This window comes from Panthera leo, chromosome A1 (assembly GCF_018350215.1).
Source record: "Panthera leo isolate Ple1 chromosome A1, P.leo_Ple1_pat1.1, whole genome shotgun sequence".
Classification (NCBI taxonomy): Eukaryota; Metazoa; Chordata; class Mammalia; order Carnivora; family Felidae; genus Panthera; species Panthera leo.
This window is the reverse complement of record NC_056679.1, coordinates 140,366,233-140,384,779: the sequence shown is the minus strand read 5'-3', so window position 1 is coordinate 140,384,779 and position 18,547 is coordinate 140,366,233. Positions and strand designations below refer to the sequence as shown.

General features: G+C 45.9%; 1 protein-coding gene across 1 annotated transcript in view; it reads right to left on the bottom strand.

The window, feature by feature from the left end:
• The window catches only part of IQGAP2 (IQ motif containing GTPase activating protein 2), a 294,057-nt gene extending 276,151 nt beyond the window's left edge, over positions 1-17,906 (bottom strand). Inside the window, exon 1 of the mRNA XM_042941451.1 lies at positions 17,403-17,906. Within this exon, the coding sequence (XP_042797385.1) occupies positions 17,403-17,448 (46 nt within the window). The 5' untranslated portion in view covers positions 17,449-17,906. The remainder of the gene's footprint in view (positions 1-17,402) is intronic.
• Between the last annotated feature and the right edge of the window lie 641 nt (positions 17,907-18,547).

Sequence of the window (18,547 nt, the reverse complement as noted above, 5' to 3'; positions counted from 1 at the left end):
AAACTTGAGTTATGGATATATGTCATCAAGTCCTGTTGCCATAGAAATTACGTTGGGAGCGATTTATGTCTCAGCCATGCAGCCTGATCAAATGACTTCTAAATGAGCTTATTTTCTGCCCGTTGGCTAAGCCTACAGGCCCTGCAAGGTACGCTTGATACACACTGCTCTAAAAAGGGCCACACACTACCCAGTTCTCTTATTCAGAATGAGCCAAATGTACTTTAAGTCACTGAGAGAAGGTTTAAATGATCAGCTCGAGGGGCTTGCTCTTCAACAGTGTTGCTCTTACTGCTTTCTCACTAGGTCAGTGCCCACCAGACATCACCTGCATTCTGATGCGGCCCAACCCTTTCTCTGCTACCTGCTCCTTCTGCACTCTGCTTGCAACCCCCTTCTTTCATCTCCTTGGTGAGGAGCAAGCACTTGACCTAATAGCAGGTACCAGCCAGTCCCCTAACTCACCTCCTCTCCGTGGCTGTACTTACCAACTGTTTATGAGCAGCCAAAGTTATTGTGCTAAAAATTTATGATGTCCACAATTTTCCCTTTTTCCAAAATTAATGGCTTTACTGAATTGAATAGTCCCCCCCCCCCCAAAATTCATGCATGCTCAGAACTTTGGAATGTGAATTTATTTTGAAATGGGGTCTTTGCAGATGCAATGAATTAAAATGAGGTCACACCAGATTAGCATTGGCCTTAACCCAACGAGTAGTGTTTTATAAGAAGAGCAAACAGACACCCAGGAAAATGCTACATCATCATGGAAGAAGAGATTGGAGGGATTCATTTAAAGCCAAGGAATTTAAAGATTGCCAACAACAAGGAGAAGCAGGAAGCGAAGAGGAAAGAAGGGAATCCTCTAGCAGAGACTTCAGAGGGATCATGGCCCAGTCAACAGGATGATTGGGTTTCTAGCCTCCAAAACTGTGAGAAAATAAATTCCTCTTTTCTCTAAAACTGCACCAGTACCTTGTTATTATCACCAGGTCTACTTGTTATTATCAGTATCATTAGAGGCTAAACTCACAGAAAAAGGCAGAAATCAATCCCTCCTTTCACAATTGTGTACACAAGATCTACCTCTTGGGGTCGTGTCCCCTCCTAGAAGACATGAAGCATTATGGGATATCTCTCCCCAGGCTGTACAAGGCAACCAAAGACAGGCCCAAGAGAAGGGTTCCATCAAGGTTTCCCACTAAAGTACACTGCCCATTTTCAACACTTACTAGGCTCTGCAGAACCAACATTTTCTCTTGTTAAATAATCCCTGGGACTTCACACGTTATATTTAGCACAAGCTCCAAACTAATCATTAACACACAGCAACGTGGTTATATGCAGTTAGACTGTTGATCTAAAAATTCTCAGCTCATTTTCAACCAGGAAATAGAATAACAACCAACATTCAAAAAGAGCAGGCTGCCAATCCCGAATCCACCTTACGCAGGGTACAATGAAGCCAAAATCTTCCGAACATGCTTTCTTAATCTCAGCCTCCACGGCTGGAGCTGTATATAAAAATACGAACACTCACCCGTATGACATGGTTTCCTCTTACCTTCAGTCCATGGTTCTACAGCCCAGGTTCTCACACGTTCCTGCCACTTTTTGCTTAGATTAAGAATCACCACTCTAGGAGCCTGAGGCTACCAGTCATAGACTGCCAAATAGAGATGTCAGGTCCAGGAAAATAGTAATAGCTGCTCATTTTACAAACGCCTGCTTTCCAAATAATACTTCCAAAGATAATCAGATCTAAGTAACATCTTTGAAACTGATGGGCAGTATTATATTCATAGCTTTAGTGAATGTGTGCTTTCTCTGTACCAGCCACCGAGTACTTCACACAGGTAATTCATTGTACTCTAATTATCCCCATTTTACAGGTGTATAACCTGAACCAGGGAAGCGAAGACTTTGCCCAAGGTCACACATTTAGTATTTGGAGGAGCTAAGGTAATGAAAATACTCTGTTTTAAAAAACCGAGAAGCCCCAAGAGGCAACCTGTTACCTGCTTTTACACTTTTTATAGAAACCAAGGGCAACTTGCTGTCCATGTACTAATACTATTTAAATCACCAGCCCCAAACTCAACTCCTGATTTAAAAAGTGATGTAGGGGCGCCTGGGTGGCGCAGTCGGTTAAGCGTCCGACTTCAGCCAGGTCACGATCTCGCGGTCCGTGAGTTCGAGCCCCACGTCAGGCTCTGGGTTGATGGCTCGGAGCCTGGAGCCTGTTTCCAATTCTGTGTGTCTCCCTCTCTCTCTGCCCCTCCCCCGTTCATGCTCTGTCTCTCTCTGTCCCAAAAATAAATAAAAAACGTTGAAAAAAAAAATTTTAAAAAGTGATGTATACCGTGAATGAAATAATACACTCTCTTATCCTGCATGCCACATGGCCTGTAAAAAAGTAAATCTTACCACAGTTAGATTTTACACTCTTGGTCTTTTATCTTCTATGAAGACAACATAGGTCCCCACACACCCGTGGGGAGGCAACGTCAACAGGAGCCTAGAGGCCGGCATTCTAATGGAGTTCTTCCTTGAACTCAAACATATTTCACCCTTCATAGGCTTCTTCAATTCACTTTACTGAGAACTGAGAGGAGGGTAGTAGTTCTTCCAAAAATTAAACATAGCATTGGGGTATGTGGGTGGCTTAGTCAGTTAAGCGTTGACTTTGATTCAAGTCATGATCTCACAGTTGGTGGGTTTGAGTCCCACATCAGGCTCTGTGCTGACAGCTCAGAGCCTGGGGTCTGCTTCAGATTCTGTGTGTGTGTGTGTGTCTCTCTCTCTCTCTCTCTCTGTCCCTCCCCGGCTAATGATGTCTGTCTCAAAAATAAACATTAAAAATTTTTTTTAATTAAACATAGCATTACCATATGATCCAGCAATCCTGCTTCTGAGTATATAGATTCAAAAGAAGTGAAAGCAGAGATACAAACACATACCATACACACCTACGTTCACAGCCATGTTATTCACGATAGCCAAAAGGCAGAGACAACCCAAGGGTCCATTGGTGGATGAATGGATAAACAAATATGGCGTGTGTATATACACATATATACATACACACACATACACAAACATGCACACACACATAGACACGTATATATGCATACGTACATACATGTATACACACACACACACACACCATGGAATATCATTCAGTGTTAAAAAGGAAGTTCTACAACTTGGATGAACCTTGAGGACATGAGAGTAAGTGAAGGAAGCCAGACACAAAAGGCCATGTATCACATGATTCCACTTGTAGGAAATATCTAGAGTAGTCAAAATCCTAGATAAAGTAGAAGGGTGGGTGCCAAGGACTGCTAAGAAGGGAGCATGGGAAGTTATTGTTCAGCGAGTACAAAGTTTCAGTTAAGAGGAAAAAGCTCTGGAGAAGAATTGTGGTTATGACTGCAGAACACTGTGAATGTACCTGATGCCACAGAACTATACTTAAAAATGACTAAAATGGGGGCACTTGGGTGGCTCAAGTTGGTTGAGCGTCTGACTTCGGCTCAGGTCATGATCTTGCAGTTCATGAGTTCGAGTCTCGTGCCCGGCTCTGTGCTGACAGCTTGCACCCTGGAGCCTGCTTTGGACTCTGTGTCTCCCTCTCTCTCTGCCCCTCCCCAGCTTGTGCTCTGTGTGTGTGTCTCTCTCTCTCAAAAATAAACGTTAAAAAAATGTTTTTAATGGCTAAAATGGTAAATATTGTGTATTTTATGACAAACACAAACACACAGAGTGAGAAGTTTTAATTAGGTGGATTTCAAACCTTGGCTGCCCAGTGAAATCTCCTATGGAGTTTTAAAATTCATCTATTCATCACCAGTAGCAGGAGGCTGGACATGGTGGCCTCCTGATGTGATGTGCTGGGAGGAAACCACATCACCCATAAGTCATTCATGCCAGGAAAGGGGCCTGGCCCCCTCGGGGGCTTCAGTGTCCTTGAACTGATAGGGAGGTGGTTCAGCCCGGGGAAGACCAAGGTGGGGGGTGGGCGTCATGTGAAAAACCTGACTGGACCGTGGACCCAAACGGTTATAAAGTGCGCTCGGGGAAAATTATTTCGGGTTGAATTTCAAATTGGATGGTGGACTTGAACACACGGTACGGTTGGTACCCAGGATGTGGAGGACAATGTCCTTGTTGGCACGCAACGGGTATTCACTGTCCTGTTCTCTTTGAGGCTTTGGGGGGGGGCGGTTCAAAATTTTTTATTTAAAAAATAGAAAAAATAAGAATACCTGTACCAGAGTTCTACACCCAAACAAATAGAGTATCTGGGGGATGGGATCCAGGGAATCAACATTTTCTTTGTAAAGCTCCGTGGAGATTCGACTAGGTTGCCAACTATGAATTCTAAAACAAGATGTGCTATTACGATAGCATCGTAGGAGTCAAAGCTGTGCTATTAACCTAGCAAGCTGGCCCACTGTTGACACCCAGCAGCCCTGAGAAATCTTCTCAAGCCCTAAATGACCCCAGCTGCCCCCCTTGCACCCCTCCTTTACTTAACAATAAATCACAACATGTCAATTTGGCAAAGAAAGAAGTTCTCTCCTCAGAATTGGGAGACAGAACTGCCTTCCTTAGCTTCATCCACCCGTTGCTGAACACACAGATTTTCCCTAACTCTTAAGGTAGTTTCCCTTTATGAAACATTCCCCCACGGCACAGGGCTCCAAAACAGTGTGTGTGTGTGTGTGTGTGTGTGTGTGTGTGTGTGTGTGTGTGTTTTAATTTTTATTTTATTTAATTTACATCCACGTTAGTTAGCACACAGTACAACAATGATTTCAGGAGTAGATTCCTTAACGCCCCTTACCCATTTAGCCCATCCCCCCTCCCACAACCCCTCCAGCAACCCTCTGTTCTCCATATTTAAGAGTCTCTTACGTTTTGTCCCCCTCCCTGTTTTTATATTATTTTTGCTTCCCTTCCCTTGTGTTCATCTGTTCTGTGTCTTAAAGTCCTCATATGAGTGAAGTGATATGATATTTGCAAGACATTACTCTTGAAAAGTCTTTTCAAGTTTAAAGATCTTACTACTCCTCTCTTGGGTCTGCATTATTTACACTTCCTAGGAAAAGAAATGTTCAGCCAGATAAGGAAGGATCTGGCCAAAGATTATGTATTAGTATTTAGAAAGTTCACATGTCACAGGTATTGTTACCCAAATTCAAAACGTTGCCTTTCAAACTAGAGAAAGAAGAAAAAAAAAATGTCATTGCAAATATGGGCCCAAAGACAGCCTATGTCACAAAACTCAAGTGGCACTGGCTTGGAGGCAGATAGAAGATTAAAGGATGACACTAACATGCCTAAGACTACACTAAAAAGTTCCTCAAGTGGCAAAATTAGTCCCAGACACGATCACACATACACACACTTGAGTCATTTTCAGAGCAAGATCCCATACCTCACACCCCTTTTGGGGTAAACATCAACTCATTTTTCAGATAGAGACAGGAGCTCAGGGAAGTCCTACTCCACATCACACAACAAGTAACACCTTAACCCCCAAGCTCTCAGATGGTCTACGCTACCCTCGTCTTCACAGCGCTTGACGCCTCTCATGGTTTCAGGCTTAGAGTATTTCCACCACAGCCACCGCAGGTTTTTAACATAATTCAGGGGACAGTGGCGACTTCCAAGGGGCCAATAAGCTTCTAGACTCCTATGTACTGGGATCTGTGTACTGTTCACAAATATTTTCCTCCCAATTGGAGTGACTAACATAGCGAATACAAACTCCAAGTGAAGGACATTCCAAAGCTGCTTATTTTTACCTAAGGCTCTGATCACACCTGACCCCTGAAGGCAGTGGTCTGCAGACTCCGTGTGAATTACACAGCATCCAGCACTTGTGGTCGAATCAAAGAACAATAGTTAGTGGTCTCCTCTTTTTAGGCTGTTTAGAGTTCTCTTGGTCAGTCAGGAAAATAATCCCTCTGTTGTTAATGGCAGCCATCTTTACCGTCACTGCAGACATGACTTCTTGAGTCATTACTGCTTTTTACCAATCAGTTCCCATATGTTAAAAACCTAAGGCACCTGGCTGGCTCAGTGGGAAGAGCATGGGACTCTTATCACTCTCAAAGTCCTGAGTTCGCACCTCACTTTGGGTGCAGAAATGACTAAAACAAACCAACAAACAAAAAACCTTAAATAGTTACTGCCCACCTGGGATTCTTTCCCTGTCTCCATTGCCAAGTTCACCTTGCTGATCTTTATGTTTTTCATCCAGCCTCTCAACGATCTCTATCCCAACTACAGTAGCCTAACAACCTTGCATCCTGGCCCTGTCATCACTTCAGCCTTTCTGTCGGTCTCTCCATCCGACTCGCCCTTACACACACACACCTGGAAAATTCGCTCTCCATTGAATGCTTCCATGCCAACAGACCTGCTTTTCAGACTTGTAATTTTCTCAAGGCAGGGTTTATATCCAACAAAAACTTTGCATCTTCATCGGGTAAGGGCACCTATTGGAACTGTTCAACTATAAAAGCATTTTCATAGAAAATTTGAAGAGGAAAAACATCTTTTTTAATTCACCCATTACCTCATTACCTAGATGGAACCACTGTTGACATGATGATTTACTTATGTGCCAGATACTGGGATATGGCAGTAACCAAAAAAAAAAAAAAAACAGTCCCTACCCTTAAGATGTTTCTTTTATTTTGTCCATGTTTGTCTTCAGAGTAATCAATGTAGTATAGTATTTTTTTAAACTCATTCGATTGTTATGAAAGGCCCTTGCCAGAGCCTACATTGAAGAGGAACATATAAGCACCATCCTCCAAACTACTGACTAATTCAAAAGAACAGCAGCAAATACCTTTTTGGAGAACAGAGGAAGAAATCTAAAGCTCTATCCAGAATTAGTGCCAAATGAAAGGACTTTGTCAACCTGGTTCCAGTGGACAGGTAACTATCTTTTCATTTATGTTTAATTTTTTTCCCTTTGGAAAATAAATCTCAGAATAAAAGCTAAAGCCTTTTGTATTAGCTCTGAAACGACCATTTCTCAGACAAACTTGTAAGAGTTCAGTAGGAGCAAAGCTCTGGGAAGCCACCTTCCTGGATCTTTTATGGGGTAGCACAGTTTTTCAGGGCAGGGGCTGAAAGGAGAACTCCTACCCTGTATGGCTGGCTTTATGACCAACACCTCCCAGCCCCCTTACCTCACCTGTGGGAAGCCTACTCAGTCAGCCGAGGGCAGACGTACCCAATGGCCAAGGAGGAGTCAATTAATTCTAGCTGGTCTCAACTGTCTCTTTTTGGGACAGTGAGGAGTAGAGGGGGGATAGAAAACATTTATATGAAACATGCTAGAATCAAAAGCCTGGTAGAAGAGGGGAGCAGAATGAAGAATAATCTGCAAGTGCCAAGGTGGCAAACAGCCTAGATTGTTGATTTCTCACAGCTCCAACACACATCCCAGGTTATACCTAGTGGTTGAGCTTCGCCGGACCCATGAATTGAAGCTTTACTAACTTTCTAGAGGCAGGAAGGCCTGAGGGGTGTCAGACAGATCCACCTCCTCACCTCCCTTCTGAACCCCCACAGCACTAGGCAGACCCTGCTAGCCACGTCAAACTCTACAATGTGATCCAGGCAAAAGGCTAACACTTATTTCAAGTGACTCCTTCCCATCAGGGTATGTTTCCATCATGAACACTTGGGCTTTCAAACCAGCAGCAGTAGCAACAATCAACTGGACCCGAAAAGAGACAACAGGATGCTTAGTAACTGCAGAGTTCCTCACTCAAGTGTGTGAGTGACAACTCCACAATCTTTTTTTAAGATGACAGAAAAGTACAGTGCAGGAAGCCAATCCCCATTCAACTTGATTTAGAAACAGGAACAACGTGCATTAGGATTTCTTACACATACACAAACAAGGATAATTTGATCTCCACCCGAAGTAAGATTCACTCAATTTCCATACAGATAACTAAAGCATGTTCTGGTGAGTATAAACTTTCAACAGAGTATGGGCCCATGATTTTTTTCAAGTTAACTCTACCCCAACATGGGGTTCGAACTAAGACATTAAGATCAAGAGTTGCATGGTTCTATCCACTGAGCCAGCCAGGCGCCCCTCGGCCCAGGAGGTGAAGTCCACTTTCTGTTAAGGGGAGAAAAGGGCAAAGAGGTGAGAAATGCAAGGGGCAGTAGTGACGAGGGGGAACCACCATCAGCCTCACCCCCTGCCCAACAGTCAAGGGCTGCCTCTACAGGGGCACATTCTGACCAGGTACGTTCCCATGTATTAAATCACTTAACCCTCTGAGCAGGAACTGTCCCACCTGCATGTTACAACTGTGGAAATTAAGGCATACAGAAATTAAAATAACTCGCCGAGGTTCCAGAGTATAAAAACAAATCTAAACATTAAACATTTGCCTGCCACTTGAAAGCTGCTCAAATTATCTTTAACAGATAAGAGAAACAAGTTCCTCCTTTAGAGAAACAGTACACTACAGACACTTGAAGCAAAACCAGTAATAGCAGCAAATATTTATTGAACGTTTTCTCAGTGCCATGGCACCAGGCTACCAGCTAGATAATGAACATAAACATATTTAAGTATTTGAAATATATGTTGCTTCTATCTCTTGCAAATCAAGTCCTTTTAGATGGAGAGGACTAAGGAAATAGGTTGACGTTAAGAGTGAAATCACATCTGCAAATAAAAATATGAGCATGAAGAAAGTTACCAGGAACTAATTGACCTTAATTTTTTTTTAATGATATAAAAAGGTCTTCCTTCAAAGATCTGATAGCAATGGATAGCAAAAGGAGAATAACTAGAAGTCATCTGTGGGGATCCCAAGCAAAAAATGCGATCATAGGAATATATACTCTTGTCTGCAATCAATAGCAAAATAAACAGATCTGTAGTTTCCCTGGGACCACTTCTGCCTAGCAAATGATATTTCGGCCAGCATGTTCAACTGTTCTAAAAACTGTAGGGGTTCCTGGGTGGCTCAGTCGGTTAAGCGTCTGACTTCTGCTCAGGTCATGATCTCGCGGTCTGTGGGGATGAGCCCCGCATTGGGCTCTGTGCTGACAGCTCGGAGCCTGGAGTCTGCTTCGGATTCTGTGTCTCCCTCTCTCTCTGACCCTCCCCCTCTCACACTCTTTCTCTATAAAAAAGTGAATAAACGTTAAAAAAAAAATTTTAAGAGATAAACATTGAAAAATTAAAAAAAAAACTGTGAATAATAAAAAATACTTCAAGTTGTTTTGAAGAGAAAGAGGAAGAGGACATCTTTCAAACCTTACTGTCCCGGAGCCCCCGTAAGTATCAGAGCCCGGAATTGCCAGCTTGGGGCCTCCCTTTTACACAGAAAGATTTGCCAGCTCCCTCAGCCTCCCCAGTGGCTCCTAAAAGCACTGCCTCCACCTAGAAATCCTTGCGAAGTGGACCTCACTCTCTCCTCAGTGGAGATTTTGGACTTGATATTCCCCATCACATCTGTTTCCTAGAAGAGAGGAAAGAAACCTTAAAGACAGACCCAAATAAATCCTCTAATATAAACACAAACTTAGAGAGAAACCAATGCCTGGATTTGAGTGTGGTGCAGGTGTGTGCTCAAATCAAACACAGGAGGAACAAGTAAAACCTTCAGTATTGTACCCATGTGTTTACACTTATTTCACAAAAACCTGCAGGGGCTGTGAGGGGGGTAATTGCCTATTAGGAACGTCGTTTCTTTCACCTTGGCCCTTGAGCAGTGCAACAGAATCACCTAGAAGGCTCTGCTGCAAGGGTGCTCGGCCGGCCCCCAGTGATGCTCTACTCCTGTTGCTTCTCCAGAAACTGCTCCCTGCAAACCACTGCACTGACAGGAGGAACAGCGGTCAGCTCCTTTCAGGCACATGGGCACACACGGCCCGATCCAGGATTATAACATTAAAGAGAGTCCACTTGGAATTTAGTTACATCTCTGAACCTACAAACCAACTGGAAACATGGGGTCAGCCATTTTCCATTAGCCATTTTTCTTTTTTGGGGTTTTTTATATGAAATTTATTGTCAAATTAGTTTCCATACAACACCCAGTGCTCATCCCAAAAGGTGCCCTCCTCAATACCCATCACCCACCCTCCATCAACCCTCAGTTTGTTCTCAGTCTTTAAGAGTCTCTTATGCTTTGGCTCTCTCCCACTCTAACCTCCTTTTTTTTTTTTTTCCCTTCCCCTCCCCCATGGGTTTCTGTTAAGTTTCTCAGGATCCACATAAGAGTGAAACCATATGGTATCTGTCTTTCTCTGTATGGCTTATTTCACTTAGCAGAACACTCTCCAGTTCCATCCATGTTGCTACAAAGGGCCATATTTCATTCTTTCTCATTGCCACGTAGTACTCCATTGTGTATATAAACCACAATTTCTTTATCCATTCATCAGTTGATGGACATTTAGGCTCTTTCCACAATTTGGCTATTGTTGAGAGTGCTCCATTAGCCATTTTTCAACCCAACTGGGATGCTGGTCATTTGAAGGCACTATATCTCTAGTGAAATTTGAAAAGTAACAACTGTCCCAAGTAATGGAGGAAATGAAGAAAAAAAAAAAGAAGTGAAAGGGGCACCTGGGGGCTCAGTCAGTTGAGCCTCTGGCTCCAGCTCAGGTCATGACCTCAGGGCTCCTGAGTTCAAGCCCTGCATTGTGCTCTCTGCTGTCAGCACAGGGCCTGCTTGGGATTCTTTCGCTGCCTCTCTCTCTGCCCCTCCTCTGCTCTGCCATTTGCGCACGTTCTCTCTCAAAAATAAACAAACGTTAAAAAAAAATAAGTGACAGAAACCCTGCTGTTGTCAAGATACTCTTCTCACCTCATCTCGGAGAATTTACCTTCGGCCACAGTTTAGAGTTAGTTGTGCACTTCCCGGGCCGCAGTCAGTCAGGGCCCCATAAGGTCCGTGTCTAGCTGCCTCTGGATTCATTGAATGCCTTCAGTCCCATACGCATCATCCTCATGCAGCATCCTCGGTCCTATCCTGAGCCAAAGCACCTGATAAATGTGCCCACCCGTAGGCATCCCCAAACCTAGAAGCATGGTGTGGGGATCTGCGAGCAGCAGACACAGGGGACCCAAATGCCCACGTGCACAAACGTCACCGGACCCCTGCAGCTTCCAGCACCAGGCACTCCAATCACCCCCAGCCTTCCCACAATTCTCCACTTCACTGGGCCACTCCCCTCTCCAAATTTACTGGGAAGTTAAAAAAAAAAAAAAGTGTACCCAAGCTACTTTTTTCAAGACAGCTCTAAGTGACCTTTGGTGCCCACAAAGAAAGGATTCCTTGATAAATCCCCTTCCAGCTACACCACCCTGCCCCAACATCTATCCTACAACCTAAGCTTCAACCCCACACAAACTACCCACACAACAAATACAGGGGGATGCCTTTCACTTTTACCTCCCACCTTCAAGGTCTTGTTCAAATTCACAATTCGTGAAGCTTGCCTGTTGCCCTATCCTAATCCACCCTGATGTCTTCCCTTCGACAGAACTAGTAAGTGCACAAACAGAAGTATAAACATCAGTCTTTATCTTCCAGTTTCTCACAGGCTGTGCCCATCTTCGTCATTTTCCTTTCATCTGAACCTGCTGTACTTAGTAGGTGCCCTGTTAATGGAAATTACCACCACACGTTTCGTGCTGTGTCCCAGAAACCACATCAGCCACCATTACAGGAATATAAAACACCACCCTCCAAGGTACAGGAGAAAACCCTAAGGCTACTCAAGCAGTCAGTGCCCAAATAAGGATTCAAACCCACATCTACTCCACTGCAAACCTTTTGCCATTTCACAGACCCCATTCTTCAGCTTTTCAAGGGAGAAATAAACTATTAACGGTCAAGTGAACAAGTCTGGCTCACCTATCAGTCACCTCATCACAAACTTCTGCCTGATTTCTCATCAACCCCGGATTTTAAGGCATGGCCAGTATACATAATAAAAGTGCATTTTACAAATTATCCTATTTGGAATCACTGGAGCATATCTCTGTATTAGGGAAAAACTGTTCTTTCATTTTAGTGCCTCACAGTCAGATGGGAGGTCTCTACACATATATCAAATCCTTTGATGAAGTCTGGACGCGCTCTATAAAAAAGTTCAGGTATTCTTGTATGCTTTTCTTAAGGGTGGGGAGGAAACAAAATCCAGTTTAGACAATACCATGCATCTACTTTTTTTTTTTCATTTTCTTAAGGTTTATTTATTTTGAGAGAGAGAGAGAGAGAGAGAGAGAGAGAGAGAGATTGGGTATGAGCAGGGAAGGGGCAGAGAGACAGAGGGAGACACAGAATCCCAAGCAGGCTCCATGCCGCCAACACAGATCCCAGTGAGGGGCTCAAACTCACTAACTGTGGGATCATTACCTGATCTGAAATCAAGAGTAAGGCGTACACCGACTGAGCCGCTCAGTCGCCTCACCCTGCATCCACTTTTAGAAGAGCACACTAGCCAAACAGCTACAGGTTTAGTGACTTTGATAAAATCACGACACACTGGAAAGAAAAAGAGGTGGAACCCCTATGAGTAATTCAGAGAAGACAAACTGGCAATAGCCACTAAGCAAAGCCTTCAGGCCCTGGTAACACCAGCTGTCAAGTTGGGGTCACCATCCAGCTGTGTGGCCTTGAGACGTTATCTTGGATTTCAGCTCCTCTGTGAAATGGGGAGACCGCTGGCCCTCTCAAAGGTACTAATAAGCAGATGGTAACAAGTGCTCGTGAAAAGAACCAGCTCTTGCCAAGTGCACAAACCTGAATGCCCATGCTCAAGTGCCTGCCCTGTGGAACTATAGTGGACCAGCCAACAGAAGACGAGTGGACTCTGTTTCTCCACTGGTTACCACGAAGACTTGGTGCATCAGAACTGTTTGTATAGTAGACTTTTAAGTAAGTTGTTAAAAAGCTTGCCTAGCGGGAGGGTAAGGGGCAACGGCAAACCAATGGTTCCCTAGAGAAAAAAGGGGGTTAACTAACCCCCTAAATACTAAATTCTAAAACAACCTTGGTATTACAAGCTTAAACTCTCCCAAACAAGTCATTTTGGCTAACAACACGTGTAATTAAAATTAAAAGCATACTAAAACCACACTTTGGCTGTTGACCTTGAAGATCCTTTGGCAAAACTCAATCAAAACAAATAGCCCATGAAGGAATAACTTGACTTTTTGTCTTGTTACCCACCCTAGTATTCCAGCTACCAGGTGATTTAGAAATCTCACTGGTGAAACAAGAGCATTATCCAACAAATAAACAAAACGTTCACCGCATCAGCCAGAACAGCCCCACCCCCACCCCAGCACACTTGCGGCTGGCACACGCTTCTGCTAGGCTCCTGTTGCATTTTCTCAAAGAAACAGGGTAACACTGACAACTATTCGTTTCAGGACGTTTCTCATGAGATAAGTTAGCAGAGGATAGAAAACCACAGTTCTTGCCAAAAACACATTGATTACTACCCCTCCCCCCACACACACAGTAAGTACCTAAACGCTGACTGGTATCAGCTCTGAGATCATCAGGGCGCAGGGTCATCTTTTCCTATCAGTGATGTTCTTAACTCTCAAGTAACTGGAAGAAAACTTTTGACAGATCATGGTGGCAGTGTGTTTTGACAATTATTTTGGCTAATTCATTATCGTTCATTACGAGAGCACAAAAATTACTTGCAAATCATGCCTACCCATCAGTGTCACTTAAATTTGGTTTTGAGTGTAAAAAGATACCTTAGTTATCTTATACAACATTCTGGTTCTAAAGTAGTAAAGCTGGGGCACCTGGGTGGCTGAGTCAATTAAGCATCTGACTCTTGATTTCGTCTCAGGTCATGGTCTCACAGTTTGTGGGATTGAGCCCGGCATCAGGCTCTATGCTGACAGCACAAAGCCTGCTTGGGATTCTCTCTCTCCCTTTCTCTCTGCCCCTCCCCTGCATTCTCGCTCTCACTCTCGCTCTCACAAAATAAACAAACATTAAAAAATAAATTAGAAAACAATTTCCACCTTTCCCTTTTGCCACTTATTCCCTGCAGCACTACACGAATGAGCTGGTATTTCAGCTTTGTTCGGTATTAACAGGATACAAAATAACTTCATAGGTTGCAGGAGAAGGTGGCCAAAGTGGAAAAGCAGGGATTAAACAGAAAAATGATTTAATTTTAATTCCCAGCCCCCATGTGCCAATCAAAAAGACTTCAGCAATCTTTCATGTCCGAAATCCGAGACAAGTACCTTCATGGACACTCATTGAGAAACCCTTCAAGTGCAACTTACTATGTGGTATTTTATCCGCACTCAGCCTGGTGGAAAACAGCCCTGAGTTCAGTGAATTGACTTTGTACAAAAATTACTAAATTAAATGACATTTCAAGAGGAAGAGAGACGGCAGAACAAAAAAATACACCTAAAACAAGTTTAATACCAACTACTAAAAAGTTGTTCACAAAGTCCAGTCTCAAATACCTTTTACTCAGAATGTACAGTACTGGAAGTTAAATTACAACAATCGTATCAAATAAATTTATTATTTATTTTCAAGAGATAGAGCATAAGCAGGGGAGGGGCCGAGAGAGAGGGAGACACAGAATCTGAAGCAGGCTCCAGGCTCTGAGCTGTCAGCACAGAACCCCATGGGGACTTGAACTCCTGAACTGCATGATCACGACCTGAGCCATGCAGGTGCCCTATTCTGTTCATTTAATGTCAGGGGTAATACCTGTTCGGTATAGTTAGAGGTTTTGTTAAACTAAACCTGTATTCACCAAACTCAGAAACCAGAAGCAGCACAATTCTGTAATCAACACACCAAGGACAGTGCATTTTCCTTCATTCCTTTGCCAGCTTTCCTGTAAGGAGCTCACAGCACTGTTTGCAGTCTCATGTTAACAGAGCCCCAAAATCAGACCACCACCAGAAATGATGTATTCTAATACATCAGAGAGTCTCCTTTTGCATGAATAATGAGTGTTCCTTAACAATGACTAACACGGAGGTATATTCAACTAGATTTTTTCAAAGAAACTATGAGCGTACAACCATTCATGAGCCTAGCAGCAAAATAAAGAAATGTTCATGTTAATGACATACAGCCCATTTTACTGAAGTCTGAATATTTTAGGGTGACCATAAAGTCTAGAAACTATCTGGGGCACCTGGGTGGCTCAGTCGGTCCGACTTTGGCCCAAATCATGATCTCACAGTCCGTGGGTTCGAGCCCCGTGTCAGGCTCTGTGGTGACAGCTCGGAGCCTGGAGCCTGCTTCCAATTCTGTGTCTCCCTCTCTCTCTGACCCTCCCCCGTTCATGCTCTGTCTCAAAAATAAATAAACATTAAAAAAAAATTTTTTTTTAAGTCTAGAAACTATCAAACACTTTTAGTCAATGACAAACAACGCCAGCACTTTGTGAGCTGGGGGAAGGCAAATGGGAGTGTTTCCAACAGGTCGCACCCCACTCCATTACACCAGACTCATGCGAGAAATGGAACAATTATTTCCAAAGAAAGTGGCTGGGGTGCCTGGGTGGCTCAGGTCATGATCTCACGGTCCGTGAGCTCAAGCCCCGCATTGGGCTCTGTGCTGACAGCTGGGAGCCGGGAGCCTGGAGCCTGCTTCGGATTCTGTGTCTCCCTCTCTCTCTGCCCCTCCCCCACTCGTGCTAGGTCTCTGTCACTCTCAAAAATAAATCAACATTTAAAACAAAACAAAGTGGCAGTGTGGAGTGTTCTTCATGCTTGTGGGATCTGAACCTCCTTGGTTGCGTGTCTGACGTGGGCTAGGTCCACAGGTGTATTTGATGAAAATCAGGCACCATCACAGATCCATCTGTTTCTGCATGTGAAAACGTTACACTAACGCACTTCATTCACTCCAACTTTGCACGCACGTTGAACTCCTGAGAGATGACCCACCAAATACATCATGCTTTAAAATGTACATCCAAAGCCACTGGGGGGGGGGGGGGGGTGTCCATTTGCCTTGTTTCCAGAACGGGGTCGTCTTATAATTTGACACAGTGAAGCTACCATATGTTCCGAGAGCTTGTCACACAAATAAGAGGCTTTCACCAACCTGAGGGTGACACCACGCACACTGAATGACCACAGCATGGCTCGCGAATCCAAGGAGCTCTGTTGTCTGTGTGCTTTACTACAGTGTCATTAAGGCTGCAAAGAACCGGGTCCTGGCGCGCTGTTTAATGCATTTCCCGAGTCTGCAGCTGGCTCCTCAGGCTTCTTCCTCATTGCCATACACCAAACGGGTCACATGGCAAAACTAACTTCCTATCTCTAACTCTCCATTCCAAGACTAATGGGGAGAAAGAACTGACACACGTTAACTCCTCCCCTCCCACCCCGCCCTCCCAAGGGCACAAAACAACCCTGCAGCAGGTATCACCACCTTCACCCAAACCTGATTCCTCTACCCCCAAGGCCAGCCAGGGCAAAAGATTAACCAGTGGTCTTCGGCCATGGGTTCACTGACAGGGCCTGCGATGGACGCCAACTTTTTGTTTGTTTTAAAGGAAATACTTCCTGGCATGTTTAGCCAAGACTCTGAACTCTGTACATGAAGCCACGTGGTTGGTGCTAATCTGGCTCCATCTACTCACGATCCGCCAAAGCAACCTCTTTCCGATGGCAGCAGCCCCTGGCTGCGTAAATCGACACCATCTCGTTCAAGTCACACGGGCTCCGACCGGATCCTGGGGAGCCTAGCTCTGCGTCCTCTCCCCACGGCAGTCCTGGCAGGGTCATAGGGCAGCAGGGAACACAGGGGTTGGGCCCGGAGGTGCCCCTTTCAGCAGCACCAGAAAAGGATTCACACCAATGGGGCGCAAACTGGCTCTTTCAGCTCACGTGCAGCTCGAGGGAGCAAGGCAGGAGAAGAGCTGTTCCAGGAGAACCAACTTTGCCACTGGTAGAGTGCGTGGGCGCAGTACTCGCGGTGCCCACCTGTAGCCACGGCAAACTTTCCTTCAGAGTTGCAACAATTCAGTCCCTGACGCCACCCCCTGGTCCGAGCCGGCAGCGGCCCGGAGCTCCAAGGGCTCCTCACCTGATACCCCTAAACCCACAACCGGGCCCGTCCCAGAGCTCAGACTCAGCACTGCCTGCGCGCGCCCCGGCGGGGTTTTCCGGGCAGAAGACTAGGGTTGCCCCTGAGGATCTGAAAATTGCGGGGAGAGCGGGAAGACGCCGCTCACTACCTTCTGCAACTCCAGCTCCCAACTTTGGCAGCCACACAGCTGCTGCCCTCCGGCTCCCTCCGCTTCTCCAACGCGTTCCCCGGGGAGGGGTCTCCCCAAGGCCGCCGGAAGCCCCGCGCACCCGGCGTACTTACAGCCATAGCGGGGTCTCTGCAGGGACGGCAGGTCCTCGTGGGGCATCCTGCGCTGTTCCGGGGGCCCGCCAGGGGCGCGCCCCCCGCGGCTCCCCTCGCTAGCCAGGCTCGCCGGCTCCGCGCCCCGCCGGCGCGCTCGTATCCGGCCTCTCGCTGCCCTCCTCCGGTCGCCCCGAGATGGGCGACCCGCTCGCGCGGTGCTCCCTGGTCGGCGCTCGCTGCAGCCGCCGCGCGCTGACACCCGAGCAAAAGTGAACTCTCGTCGTTCGCTCCGTCCCGGCCGCCGCCGCGTCCCGGGCAGGTTTCCTTTCTCCTGCAGCCCGGCCCCGTTATTCTCCGCGGTGGGAGCGCGCGCCGCCGAGCAGCGACCCCTACCGCGTGCGGGGCGCAGCGCCCGGGCCGCGTGAGCCCGCCCCTTTGCTGGCCCGCGGGTGGAGGAAGGGGCTGAGCGGGACGCTGGGGCGGGATCCCCTGCAGCTGGGGCCCGCGGCCGCCCAGCCTGAATTTGCACTTCTGGGGTGTTCCGAGAGTGGAAGTGAGCCCGCGCGGAGAAGAGCAAGAGAAACCGCAGAAGATACAGGCAGCGCCGTTCGCCCGGGGTGTTGCCGAGTTACAGGACAAACAGCGCGGTTCTTTGCCTTCTGGGGGGGATTGCGCGAAGCCTTTTTCTTTTTTTTCTTTCTCTTGTTCGGGTTTTGTTTTGTTTTTTTTTTTTCCTTCGAAAGTTGCTTCTGCGACTCTTTGTCTACAAAATACAGGGTTCCCCTTTCAGGACAAGAAACTGAGTGTGTGTGTGTGTGTGTGTGTGTGTGTGTGTGTGTGTGTGTGTTGGAATAGCAAGATAAACACTACCCAAGTAACCACTCAAAACACGACTCTGAGTATCCTCCGCTCACTTTCGGCCGGCTCCCCCTCCGCCCCACACCCACCGTGCACAGAACTGCCGCCCAGCCCAGGTGGGGTCGCACACCACGAACATCTTTTCCGGCTAAGCTTTAAAGGAAATTAAACTGCTTGTGGCTTTTCTAAAAGGGGTTTTCTAATGCGGTCACCTGGAGCTGTTTTTCTCTTTGTGCCTCAGAGTGATAACATCTGGAGGAATGTGGGACCGTTCTATCCCTGTGCCCTCACCTGTTTGTCACATG